General features: G+C 40.9%; 2 protein-coding genes across 7 annotated transcripts in view; one reads left to right on the forward strand and one right to left on the reverse strand.

Moving 5' to 3' along the window:
• Window positions 1-345: 345 nt before the first annotated feature.
• Window positions 346-7416, forward strand: si:ch211-112f3.4 (EF-hand and coiled-coil domain-containing protein 1). Of its 3 annotated transcripts, none has more exons than XM_031744409.2 (9): window positions 346-1136; window positions 2482-2923; window positions 3027-3161; window positions 3597-3667; window positions 3949-4105; window positions 5410-5554; window positions 6009-6122; window positions 6565-6634; window positions 6716-7416. In XM_031744409.2, the coding sequence occupies exons 1-9, from the start codon at window positions 530-532 to the stop codon at window positions 6781-6783; spliced, it is 1809 nt and encodes a 602-aa protein (XP_031600269.1). In that variant the 5' UTR covers window positions 346-529; the 3' UTR covers window positions 6784-7416. The 3 variants fall into 3 exon arrangements, with proteins under 3 accessions (XP_031600269.1, XP_031600272.1, XP_031600271.1); XM_031744412.2 differs by having other exon boundaries at window positions 6748-7416; XM_031744411.2 differs by having other exon boundaries at window positions 3964-4105.
• A 1149-nt stretch (window positions 7417-8565) lies between these two features.
• Window positions 8566-13361, reverse strand: part of slc41a1 (solute carrier family 41 member 1) — a 30762-nt gene continuing 25966 nt past the window's right edge. For 3 of the 4 annotated variants that reach the window (XM_039612547.1, XM_039612548.1, XM_039612549.1), the window contains exon 11: window positions 13112-13297. In XM_039612547.1, coding sequence (XP_039468481.1) covers window positions 13112-13297 — 186 coding nt within the window. Of the gene's footprint in view, window positions 13298-13361 lie in introns of all 4 variants that reach the window. The other variant, XM_039612550.1, reaches the window with a different exon arrangement.

Genomic DNA, 13361 nt, shown 5'->3' on the forward strand with positions numbered 1-13361 from the left:
AGAAGATCCAAAAGGAGTCAGGTTACTCTTCTTTAACTGTTTCCATACAGGCAGCCCAGTGAGAGGGATGCAGAAGAGAAACCCGCCATGACTCATTGTGGACGCGTTTTTGTCACAAAATACCCTGCAGATCACAATTTAACTGAAAAACGTGCAACAGATTCATATATGGAAATCTTTTGCTCTTTGATGAGATTTCTTCTAACTGACATTTGATCCACTTTCATGACAGTCATCAAACATCCGGAATGCTTCGCCGTAAGCGGTTAAAAGCACGTATTAATGCGCTCACACGCACTCTCACGCGGTCACAGGGAAGGGTGGAGCCCTCCCTTAGTACTTTTTTCCCCTTACCGGCGGGGATCAGATCTTGACTTGATGCGCCGCTGTGAGGAATGTAAAGTGAGGGTTTTCAGGGAAATGCGCAGGGGCACACCAACCCGTAAATCGTCTTAGCTTCACTCGTTTTTAGATCTCATCCAGTGCTCATTTTTCCAGTCTGCTTCCGTTTGATAATATCTTTTAATTTATGTGCACTTCACCGGCCATGCAGCGCGTACAGCCCTCACCGCGTGCAGCGCGTAAAAGCGAGTGGCTCCGGAGCGCCCTGGCACACCACCACTGCTCTGATCCTGGTGTGGAGAACGAAATCGTTGTCTTGGCCACTGGAATAGACCAATATCTGCAAGAAGTCTTCCACCACCTGGCCTTCCCCAGCCGGGACGATACTGTGTCGGCGAAAGATTTCACTGCGCTCTGTGCCGTCCTGGGACTGAACAGAGCTGAGGTAGGAAAGAGGACTGCGAACGTAAAGGAAACAGCGGCAGCTGGAGAACGAGAAGAGGAGGATGAAGAGTTTAAAGATATATGCTCTGGGCTCCCCAGCCAGCTGTCTTTTAAAGAATTTCACTCACGGCTCTGTGGGTATTTCCGTGTGCGCAGTGCGCGTAGAGGTACCGGGGAGTGTGCCTTGCGTCTGCCCGTTAGCGAGGATACAGAGCTGGTAGAGAGACAGATACGGCTTCGGTGGCCGCGGGTTAGGCGGAGAAAGTGTGTCAGTTTTGATCTGACAAAGGACCAGAATGGACCCGTCAACACATCTGTGAAAGGTCGGACCTCAGAGCACCGTGAACCAGGTACTGGAGAAAGAGGCCTATTATATGTGGATTTTAATACCCCCGTTGATCGATGAGGGAAGCCAGAACATTTAAAATCCCGGTTTAGAATGTGCGCTGCTCTCTCACCTTTATAAAATTGTGCAGGATGACCTTATAATTATATACAACCAGACACTATAATATCACTACTTCATCTACCAATTGTGAGTGCTGGATAATCCCAGGCTAATACAAAATGTATTATTACACTATCAAAGACACTTATTTAGAATTGACATCTAGAACAGCCCAATATACAGTGGGGCAAACTGGCTTTTGGGCACCAGCGTTTTAAAATTGTTATCTTTTTTATATGTTTTTCTTAAGAAAGTTTAATTTGTAACTTCATTCAGGGTTTCCTTCACTGATCCTAAATGTCACCTTGCACACAAAAACTCTGTAACATTATCACAATGTTCATATTATAAATCAGGCTTTAGTTAGCAGTGGCTTAAGGAGACATCCTTAAGTATTTATCCATTGGGATGTTTTTGTTTGTTTTTTTCATTTTTCTCTCCATGTTTTTGGTAAAGTTTTGGAGCATTCAGCGTCTTTGCATCTCAAACTGTTATAAAAATGAAATAATAAGAGAAGTTTGGTGGAACTGTCCTCCATTTATTGGCATATAAAACATGACAAAAAGCTCAAACTAGATGCTGAGTATCAAAAAGGATGAAGAGAATCTGTCTTAATAGTTATCATGTTTATGTCTTTATTTAAAATCTTCTACATATTTAGCGTTTTTGCCAGACAGGTATAGTGGAGTAAAAAGTAAAATCATTTCCACTGAAATATAATGAAAAGAAATATGCAGCAGAATAAAATGAAAATACACTAATTTCACTTTTAAAGTTCACCTATAAAGGTTATTAAGGTAAAAATATGGACATATTATATTAGTAAAAATGTTGCACTACATTAGCACTACATCATATTATATTATGTGTTACCTCAGTGTAAAAGATTCCCACTTAGATTATCAGTAAAATCCTGGTAACAAGGATATTAGTATGTTACTGTTTTTACAGTTCTCTTTTTGTTCCTACTTCACATTGTGTTACTGTCACACTACACTGTTGTATTGTCTTACAGTAGACTACTGGCAGAACAGTAAGGCTGCAGACTCTCATTTAATCTTTTCCTTTCTGTCTTCTTTTTTAAATCAACAGTTTTCTATAGTTTTACGTAAACAAAAAACTAAATATAACATTAAGTAAGTACATTAGGTTCATTTTATGGAATCAGTGAGAAAATCAGTGATTGCACACTTAAGATGAGCAATGATCTGGCTTCACTTCACATGTTCCTCTTTCTTCCTCTCCAGATGAGGTGGCAGCTCTAAGGGAGCTGGTGGAGGACCTCCGCTCAGCGCTGCAGGGGAGCGATGCCCGCTGCCTGGCCCTGGAGGTGGCGCTCCGACAGGAGAGAAGCAGCACCCTCCCTTCTGCATCCTGCTACAACCCTGCGATTTCAAAGCCTAAGACTTCCATCACATTCATCCAGGGAAAACTAGTTCCAACTCAAAGAATTAAAGGACAGCTAAGCAGTGCTGCAGGAGACTCAGCAAGGAAAGTGGCAAGGAAACGAGATATCAGAGACCCACTTCTAAGGGAACTGAAGCTGATCCGCTCCTCACGTGATGGGCAGCTGGAGGAGGCCATCAGATTCAATAAGCATCTGGAGGAGGAGCTGCAGTGGGCGTACCAGGAGGTGCGCAAGTTGCAGGGGGTGGAGGCTGCACTGAGGAAGGAGAACACTCAGATCAGGTTGGAGTTACTATTTATCAGTGGATGGTTTTCAAAAGCTTGCTGGATGATATTTGAGTGGATGTAGGAGACTAGTGAGATGATCTTTGGTGATCTCCATCAGGAAGCGGGCAGAGGAGGCCAGGGAGGCTCTGAGCTCGGGGCTGCAGCAGGTTCGGCTGATCCAGGAGCAGGCCCGGTCTGTGCCCCAACTCCAGTCCAGGATCACCCAGCTTGAGACTGAGCTGCACAGATACAGGTACCATGTGTGCTCATGAGCAGGTGAAGGAATTCAGTACATGGGTGTGTTTGTGCATCTATTTACACATCATTTGCTTGTGTACTCTGCTGATTTGAAACTTGATGCCACAGGGTGCCCAGGTTAAGCTGCACACAAGTTTGTGTCTAGGAGACCTTACGCAACCCCTAGAAAATAACATTTAGTAAGCAACTTACTTAGTTAAGCCTCAATTATTTTTTCTGTTGTGTTAATGTCTTTGGTAACTTGGAAGTATGCAAAACCTGATCATAGAAATAAAATGTACATTTCTGATTATTATGGTACATGCATCACTTAGTTAAGGTTTGGAGGAAGAGGATGCTATTAAATTTGAAATGTAATTGGTAAAAAAAACAGATACATTTACCTTAAAAATACATTTAAGGTATCGCCTCTGCCTTTTACCACCCTCAGAACCAGCTGCACGTGTGTCCCCAGCCCTGCAGGTCAACAGAACCATCCCGAAGACACTTGCAGCAAAACAGGTGACTAACTGAAAAAAACAAATCAGTATGGGAGTGTTAGTGTGTTCTTATTGAGGCTCCAGTTACACAGGCCTAGAGACTGCTCAGTAACTCTATGGAAATCACTGGTTGCTAAGGAAAAGTATGTATTCTGTAATTGTGGGACGTTGTCTGCTGTCACTAGGTGAAACTGGTGACAAAGAAACCAAAACCGTATTCCTTTAACAGTTGCCACAGAAGAGAAATCTTCGGTATTCTGGAGTCTTGGGCCCTAAGATTTCTTTGATGACTGAAATATGCAGTTGCTCTGTCCACAGATGCTGAGTGTCTACAGAGGGCAGTGGAGGGAAGAGCTGCATCTGATGAAGAGGAGGAGGACAGTAGGATGAGAGAGGAAGAACAGCGCTGCCTGATGGAGGTGAAGAGGCACATTGGACGAATGCATGGCTGTAGCAAAGGGTTAGCTTACATCTTGTGTTCATACATGGCATTTTCTCTAATGTTAATCTGACAATTTGATAGCAAAAACAAAATACAGCTGGCTTTCTCACATCTGTTCTACTACTGAAGAATTCAAAAAACAGTTTTCACGACACAAAAATGATTGGTTTATGTTTAGGGTTAGGCGACCTAAGTCACCAAAGATGTTTGCTGCGCTCCAATAAGCTCAAACACATATCTTAACATTCATCTCTACACAGACAACACTAATGGTAAATGGACTGGTTCACACAAGCACTTTTTTCTTTACAAGTGCTTTTTATCTAACATTCACACACATTCATACTCTGATGACTTGGGGGTAGTAACTTGCCAAAAGATAGTTAACATGCAGACTGGAGCAGATGGGGACTGAACCACAAACATTCCCATAAGTGGGTGAGCTGCTCCTTCACAGTCTGTTTCTTTGGCTGGATTAAACTTTGGGTATCTCAGTGTGGCGTGCATTGGGTCCTTAAAAAACTGAGAAAACTGGAGAAGTAGAAGGCAAAAGAAGAGGTGGGAAGCCTACAAACCTACAGCAGATGAACAGTATCTGGAAGCCATATTCTTGAGGAATAGGGTAAAATCCATCCACATATGCATCTGGTCCTTCAGCTCATCCATCTGCTTTTTGCTGAAGCATCTTCAGTGGTCTAAGTGGTAGGGTGGGTGTCAAGAAGCCATTCTTAAGGAAGAGAAAGAGGGAGAAGAGGCTCAAGTATGCCAGGTTACAAAAGAACTGGACTGAAAATCATTGTAAACAAGTCTTATTAAATGATGAATCAAAATTTGAAATTGTTTGGTGCAAATTTTAATAACATCATTCAGAGGAGGTCTGGAGAGAAGTCCAATAGTGAGTGTTGATAGGCATCTGTAAAACATACTGGAAGCTCTGCTCTACAGGGGATCTTTTTAAAAATCATGGATAAATGAAAAATGAATGCAAAAAAGTACAGTCAGCTTCTGATTCACCACACAACACCATCTGGAAAGAGTTTGATTGACAACAGATTCATTCTTCAGCATGATGGTGAGCCCAAACTCACTGCCAATGCAGTAGACACACACCTGAATATCCAAACAAAAGAATTGCACAATACAAATACAAAAATTGTACAAATACACATGATTGTATTTCCACCAGTGTTCGCATATTCCAATAAATCACCTCACCTTTTTCCCATTTTCTATGACAACTAGCCCCACCAAGTCGCAGACACAAAAACCACCACATGTAAAGAAACATTAACTCTGCCGTTGTGTCGTGTGTCTTCCTTCAGATGTCAGGACCATGTGGTCCATCACCTTCTCTCTCAGAGTCAAATGTATGACAGAAACCTCAGCAGCACTTCTAAAGGCAACAGGGGGCACTTCTGTTGGAAAGGACCAAACCAAGAGCAGCCGCAGGGAGGCTTTAAACAAGTGGTGAGGAAAAGATGCTCTTGCTTTTTGTCAGTTTGACATATAAAGTGTCAGAAATGTATTAACAAAAGATTGTCTTTTCTATCATTTTTTCTTATAAATAATAATTTTTTACATTTTCATTACTAGAAAAAAAAGTTTTTTGTTTTTTTTTGCCATAAATACACTTTAATGTTGGAGAATATCTTCCTGTCAATATAAGTCTTGAATCTTCAGACATCCTTTCAGCTGGCTCATACTTATCTAGCTCCTCGAGCCTGGATGTCTCTTCCTGTTAAAAGGGAGTTTTTAATTCCCACTGTCGCCAAGTGCCGCTCATAGAGGATCCTCTGACTTTGAGGTCTTTATCTTATAAAAAAAAAAATGCATCTGGAAGCACTGAGCTTTTTTCGGTTTTTTTTAAACCCACCCATTTTGAACAGGATTGTAATGGGGGCTTCTATTTCGTGTTCACTAGAGTCCTGAGGAAGAGGAGGAAAGGACACAAGAGGAAAATGAGAAAACACGTCTGTCTTTGTTGGAGGGCAAACTTACTGATTCACTCGCATTGCTGCTGCAGCTACGTAACAAGGTATTCATGCATAGTTACACCTCATCAGCGCCATCTAGTGGTTCCTCCATTTCATTTTCTGTTGCCCAGGTCATTTATATGTGTAGTTTTGAGGTGTTAAAAAGACTCTGCTGACAGAGGTGCTGCTCATAAAATATATATAATAGTTTATATATAAATATTATATTCACTGTATAATTAAGTTCATTTGAAATAGGATTTTGGACCTCAAATATAACATTAATACGCTTCTACCCCAACAAAATGAGCCTTCCATTAAGTTTTTCCAAATAACTCGTGTATTATTCTGTTTAAAATTACACAAAAAAAATCATGAATCTATGATTACTTAACATTTAAGTGATTCAGACCAGGGTGTAATCAGTGTGCTAAGCACTGGTATGACACCATGCTGTTTTGGCTTAGCAGTAGTCTTAGTGAAAACGTCTGTTTTTTCTTCTAGAACATGTCCGGCAGGGGGCTGGGGAAGATGGTGATGGATACTTTGGATGTGTGCAGCAGGGGTGGAGCTGGTGCGTCTGCTCTGAGCTATCCAGTTTTATCCAAATGCTCTTATTTCATCATTTTTGTTCATTCCTTTACTTTTTCAATAGCTTTTATTCCCCTTTCTCCGGGACCGTCCCAGATCCTGCAGGTCGCTGATTCTCTCTCCGTCCGCTGATCCTCAACTGCTCAAAGATGGAGGAGAAAGGATGACTGAGGAGGAGGAGAGAGCAGAGAGAAACTCCTGCTTCTACCCTCAGGATATCAAACTAGCAGTGTCAACCTACTGCTCATCTCCTGCTGAGATGTGTGCTGTATTGCATGATTAGCTGGTTTGCACCATGTAATTTTTAAAGTATTTAATAATGACATAATTTATGTAATTTAGTCTGCTAGTGTTTTATTTTGCATCTGTTTAGGTTGAATGATTATTTGTTTTTACTGGACTTTTCTTCCATTTCTGTGAAGATAGAAATTCCACAGCCATCTAATCTGAAACACACTCAAGCTGAATAAGCAAAGCACATCCAAGGGACTCATGTATTCCCTGAAATGTCTTCAAAGAGACCAATTCATCCAGCTTTCATTTACTAGTATAGCAGACTTCTACTAGACACATTTGGTGGAATATACTGTACTTCAGTGATTCTTGTGTAATTATTATTTTACTGAGACTCATTAAGTTGTGTTAAAATATATCCAAATGCCTTTATTTTTTGAAAAGCTAATGTTTTCCAGGTTTCATTCTAATCAGATAACACTGAAAATCCCCATTAAACTGCACTGCTATCCTTGTGTCTCTTCTAATGTATCCACTTTGAGTCTAAGCTTTATTTGGATGATTTGAGGATAATCAGAGAGTATCAGGTCATGTGTCAGGTCGTGTCAGCACACACAAGGTGTTATTCAAAGAACATCCCTCTATTTGGCAGTATTCATTCACCGTTTAACTCTGATCAGCCTCCTTGTATGTGCTGCTAGGAAGTACCATCATCACGCGATGCCATGCTTCATTGTTCAGATGTTTTTAGGCAGCGGCTGGACAGAAATAATGCTTGGAGTTATGGCTAAAGAGTTTATGCACCAACAGACTTTCAGATGTTTTAAACGCATCTTGCCAAACTACCAGTGAGCTGTCAGGCAGCCTCTTACCTTACAGTAAAGGTCAAAGCAATGTAATGCAGCTGAGATGGCATGTTCTCCGGACACTGCAGAGAACTTGTTAGAGTCTGTTAGAGTCATCTTAACTCTGTGGTCACTACCCTACTTGCTTAGTTACGTTTCAGGCAAAGAGCGAGTACTGTTGGTTTAAACACAACTACTGCTCACAGTTATTGATGAACTGTGCTTCCTGGGACACTGAAAGCTTTAGAAACATTTTAGAGCCTGGTCTGATGTGTGATTTGTCACAGTTTTATGGATAGTACCTGCAGACATCATTGGCCTTTATGGCTTAGGTTTTGTAAATTCTTCTTCTTCTATGTAGAAGAGCTTTCTACACTCTCCAATCCGTCCAGTTCTAATAACAGATCAAGAGTAATTATAGCAGCACAATTTAGAACACTGCAGCAAAGAGTCTAAATGTTTTTGTTAAGGAGAAACGTGTAACATTATCACTGTAGGTAATGCAGTTTGGATTAATGTGGAAAAATGTCAGTTCAAATCAAATGTGTGCAAAAGGTGGAGAGATGTAGGGGGTCTGAATACCTCCTGAAGCAAGTATAAAATAAATGCATGTTCCTTGATGGCTAATTAACTGTAGTAAATGATATGCTGTAATATTAATAGCTGCTAAAAATGTAAAGATACACATCAGCATGTAAAACAAAATTATGCAATTTAAATAGATCTTTGGCCAGTTTAGCAACCATTATATTTACAATGAATCGGGCAAAAACACGTGCACACACACACACACACACACACACACACACACACACACACACACACAAGACATAGGGATGGTATGAAATAATATAGTTTATTTATTTCCAGCAATTTACAAAGTCCTGCAGGAAGAAAGCTCTCCTCCTGCCTCACAGAGGGAGGCTTTTACAAAAGGAACACACAGAGAACACAAAGACCTCAGACCCAGTAAGACTGTACATGTGTTTAAAATTATTTTGACATTAAGAGTCAAAAGCTGATATTTAAAGTCAGTGATGGCAGTCTGGGGGTCAGCGTGGTTCCCTGTGAGTTCAGGGGTTCAACGATTCGAAGCACTGAGGTTAACAAGGCAGCAGGTGGGTGGTGGGTTTTAAAGGCTGGATATGTAAGATAGAGGGAAGGATACATCTGGATTCATAAGAAGAAAAAGAACCAGAGAACTCTGTGTTTTCTTTAGGTGTTGTCGGTGTGTTGGACTCTTTATTTCTAATCCCAGACTTCCCAGATGCCGTGTAAAGCAACTTGCTGGGGGGTCTACCAGCTTCCGAACTGAACAAGAACTGATCTCCACTGCAGTGTCATATAAAGTCATTATTACATTACACATAATCAACATATTGTACAGCTGTTTTTTTGTTTTGTTTTTTTAAATCAGAGCTAGATAAACAGACACTACTCTGTGGCGAACCTAGTTCCTGATTAGTTATTCTGAATAGAGCTTGGCTCGGATAGGTTAAGGCCATTCTATGTCTCATAAGTATGCTTTCCCTGTGCGAGATAGGGCGCGCAAGCATGTGTGTGAGGTGTGTAAGGACAGATATTAGGCACTGTGCTAGTCATTAGCCTCACTGCAATTCTATCGCAGAGAGTACAAAAAAGCTCTACTGGCCTTCAGCAAAGAATAGAACGAAGACATGGTGACCATGATACTGAGCCAAAATTAAAAATAAACAACCTTATATATAGAATAAATATAGTATGTACAATTTGCTTTGTGTGCTTCTAAAAATAAATAAAGCATTACATGCCCCATTTTTGAAGTATTCACAACTTTCCATTGACGTAGAGGCAGAATGCTGGCACCTGGTCAGTAAGAGAGTGGAGGGTACAGACTGAGAGTGGAGGGGTGCAACTCTTACAAGTTAAACACTGTAGAAAAGCAGACAAAACCAATGACGTCACTCCAGCTGTGGATGTCAATCCAGAGGACACACACAGAAGATGTACAGTTAAGAGAATCCCTGCAGTGCCCTCTGGAGGCGGTTTTGCAGATTACAGTACAATGTTGCATTTGACCAGCCTGGAGACAGTGTTTATAGTGGTTGTTTGATCAAATTCATGACAAAAAACAATAATCATGAAGCGTTAAGAAGAAAGGAGGCAAAGAATTAAAGGAAAACAAAGAAAAAAAAATCACAATTTTAACATAATTGACACTTTAAAAAAACCACGAGATCAAAGATTTTAAACAGATAAAATAATCAAGTTTTGCACATTCACACCATGTTCCCTGCACATGCATTCTGCTGGCCCCCTTTGGAAACAGTTAAGTCAAGCATCACATGCAGGTTTCTCCTGGACTGACATCGGCACTCGATCCAGTCTGTCGAAATGGCTCACCACTTCCCGTTTCATTCTCCTCCTCGCCTGCGAGCCCTTGAATACAGAGTTAGCTGATGGCAGATCAGTTGTGTGGATGTGGGGCATACGCTAAAGTTATCTTATTATGTCAACGACGATTAAAATTTTGGTTAAATAGTATTCACTATTATGAAAACACTTTCCTCCCTTATTATCAGACATCATTTCAATAACAAAAGGGAAAATACACACTTTGGCATAACTGGGGAAAAGTAACAACTAATAATGAATTCTGCCTCAATGCTCAATCACACCAAGCAGTAGAATGGCAACATTAGTGAGTACTCGAGAAAAAAAAGGTGGAAAAGTTTGGCAGCTTGCAGACCAATGCAGTCAAATCAAAAGAAACAGAGCTACTATGTTACAAAGGAGTTAGTGCAAATATTTTGTTTACAAGGCTGGAGAAACCTGCAGTCAGCTGAGGCTGAAGAAGTCACTGTTGATCTGAAAACATTATGTCCAGATCAACAGAATCAACGTTCTGGGATTTGTCAAAAAGCAGTTTCCTATCGGCAATGTGATTTTACATCTAAATAATATATGTGTAAGAAAGCTACAAGCAATATTTACTTTCATAAAATAGCTATCTGCTTTGTGATTCTGTCCTATAAACTGTGCCTTGTACTGAGTATTAAACATAATTTCTGACAGTAAACAGGTTCTTGGAAAGGGGTAAAAGTTCTCAAAGATGGGGTTAAGGTTAGTGTACATACATGCAGCCTTATGACCTCACATGTCATTCCACGGTCTCTTTCCATCATTTCATGTCACATATTACTGTCATAGAAAGCTTTTGAGAGTCTGAAAGAATCTGAACTTCCTCTCTTTTAAATTGCTAACTGACAGCTTGGATAGCTTAGTGAACTGTTAGCATCATGACAATAAGTTAATTATTTAACTTATTGTAGTGTTAAACTCTGTTTTTGTCTTGAATTACTCGTTTTTTTCTCGGGGGGTATTAACCTAACTTAGCATGTATTTCAATGGAAGGACAAAACCGGATCTCCTGGTGAAATCTGCCCAAGAACAAGGAGCACAGGAAACTCCACAATGGCCGTATCCGTGTACAAAACCAGTTCTACTTTTACTATTCTATACTACAGAAATCTCCAAACCACATTTTTATTCAGCAATTTATAGTAGCAGAGGGCTTATTGCTGGTTAGTGGGCTATGACTCTATCTGGGTCAAGGGTTAGAACTAAAATTTGCTGCACCTGATTATTGCAATTCTGCAGGAGATTTAACTGCTACATGTGGGACTTCATTGTGCTAGTCTCACCGGGTTTTCAGGCAGAAGAATTTAGAATTATGAAGAATTTGGAAAATTATGTGGACATTTGCATGAATCTGAATTGACTAAAATTCTTCCCCATATCCTCCTATGACCTGATGCAGTTCCTTGAGCTGTCCCTTAATTCACTACTCTAACGTGGCCTAATTGCTCTGTGGGAACAAAACATTTAGTACGACCAAATATCCACACAAAATATCTGCCATCATTACCTTTCATCTGGTGCCAGACTGAATACGAGTCAGCATAACCTGGCGGCCTGGCTAAGACAACTTAACACACTTTCAGACTCTGTCCTATGTGTGAACAACATTGGTGCTCAGTTTGCTAAACTCTGCAGGCTTGTTCCAGTGCACTACAGCGTGATGAGCCTCTTATCACTTACTGAAAGCCTGGCTTGGGAAACACAGCAACAAACGTTTTGTTTGTTCAGTAGAAAGTTGGCAGATGCTTACATACAGGGGCACTGGTGCTGTTCTCACCTGGACATTTGCTGACTTCTTGGAGCTCCAGCTCAGAGGGAGTTGAGTTTTGATACACTCCTGACTGACAGTCACACAGCCATTACATACATATTTCTTTTTTTTCTAAAGTGTATTTGCTTGTTTTTTCTGTGAATAAGGATGTTTTATGAGCACAGTTGGCCAACAATGGAAGCAGTGTAACTTGTGAGGACAACACGGCTAAATAAACTAATTATGTGATTCCCAACTCATCATGTTAAGACTAAGAGATGAGTCCATGGTTATAGTGACTGTCTGAAATGCTGGACTTCCCTCAGGTCTGGTAGTCCTTATTCTAAATGCCAGAAGTGGGTGTGAACAGCTACGGAAAACAAAGCCTCACTTCTTCATTTTCACACCCTGACTCAAATGAAGCCATCCACCCATGGAAACAATGTTAAAAAGGGATTTAGCTAGTTGGTGGTCCAGTCTCCTGTAGTGAAACCCCCTAAAACAGTTCCCTACTATCACGAGGACAGTCCTATAGGTTGTAGTAAATCAGATTTTCCATTAGATCTCATATAATTATCATTCTATATACGTGAAGTAGCACTTGGTGATTATGCATTCTAGGCTTGTTTGGATGTTTTTTCTTTTTGCTGTCTTTTTCTGTCAAGGTTTCAAGTGTTAAACGTTTTTAAAAACAAGACGGCAAATGTTCCCATTGAAAATAATGAGGACTGGCCGTGCACATAGAACAAATATCCATTCATATATCAGCTATCAAATGCATCTTTTTGAACAATAACAATCATTGTCAATGGTATGATAACAAAAGTGGCAGGACTCATTTATTAAGTAAAATAACGGTGGAGTAATGAATCCATCACAGGTGGGGTTTTGTTGCGTGGTTGAGGTGAAGACATGCCATTCTCTCTAAGGTGGATTTCTGGGCTGCTGCTGAGCAACAGTGTCCTGATATCCTGAAGATGAAATGCTACGTGCACTATGTGCACCGTCAGTCAGAGCCTGACAGGAGTTTAGCCCTTTCGCTGTAGATGTCCAGTTTCAGTGTTCAAGCAATGCAGGTGATGTTCGTCACTGCTCGAGCGTGCAAGGATACAGTATGTGTAAGGATTTAAGTTGTTTTTATGTGTGTGTGTGTGTGTGTGTGTGTGTGTGTGTGTGTGTGTGTGTGTGTGTGTGTGTGTGTGTGTGAGAGCACGTGTATCTGTGCATGCATTCAGTTGCCCACGTTAGTGTCTCTGTCTCCGATGAACCAGCGCAAGTGGAAGCACAGGGCTAGGAAGCCAGTCCCCAGCAGGTCACCCAGCGCGGTCAGGTACGGGATGGAAAAGTTGTCAGGGTCCATGCCCCGACCCCACATCCAGTGGACCATCCAGTCTGCCAGGTAGAGGAGGATCATGACCTGAAGAAAGCATAGCCAACTTTAGTGAACAATGATTTTTACACAATTGCCATAATCAAGACGC

Source organism: Oreochromis aureus, linkage group 5 (genome assembly GCF_013358895.1).
Source record: "Oreochromis aureus strain Israel breed Guangdong linkage group 5, ZZ_aureus, whole genome shotgun sequence".
NCBI lineage: Eukaryota > Metazoa > Chordata > Actinopteri > Cichliformes > Cichlidae > Oreochromis > Oreochromis aureus.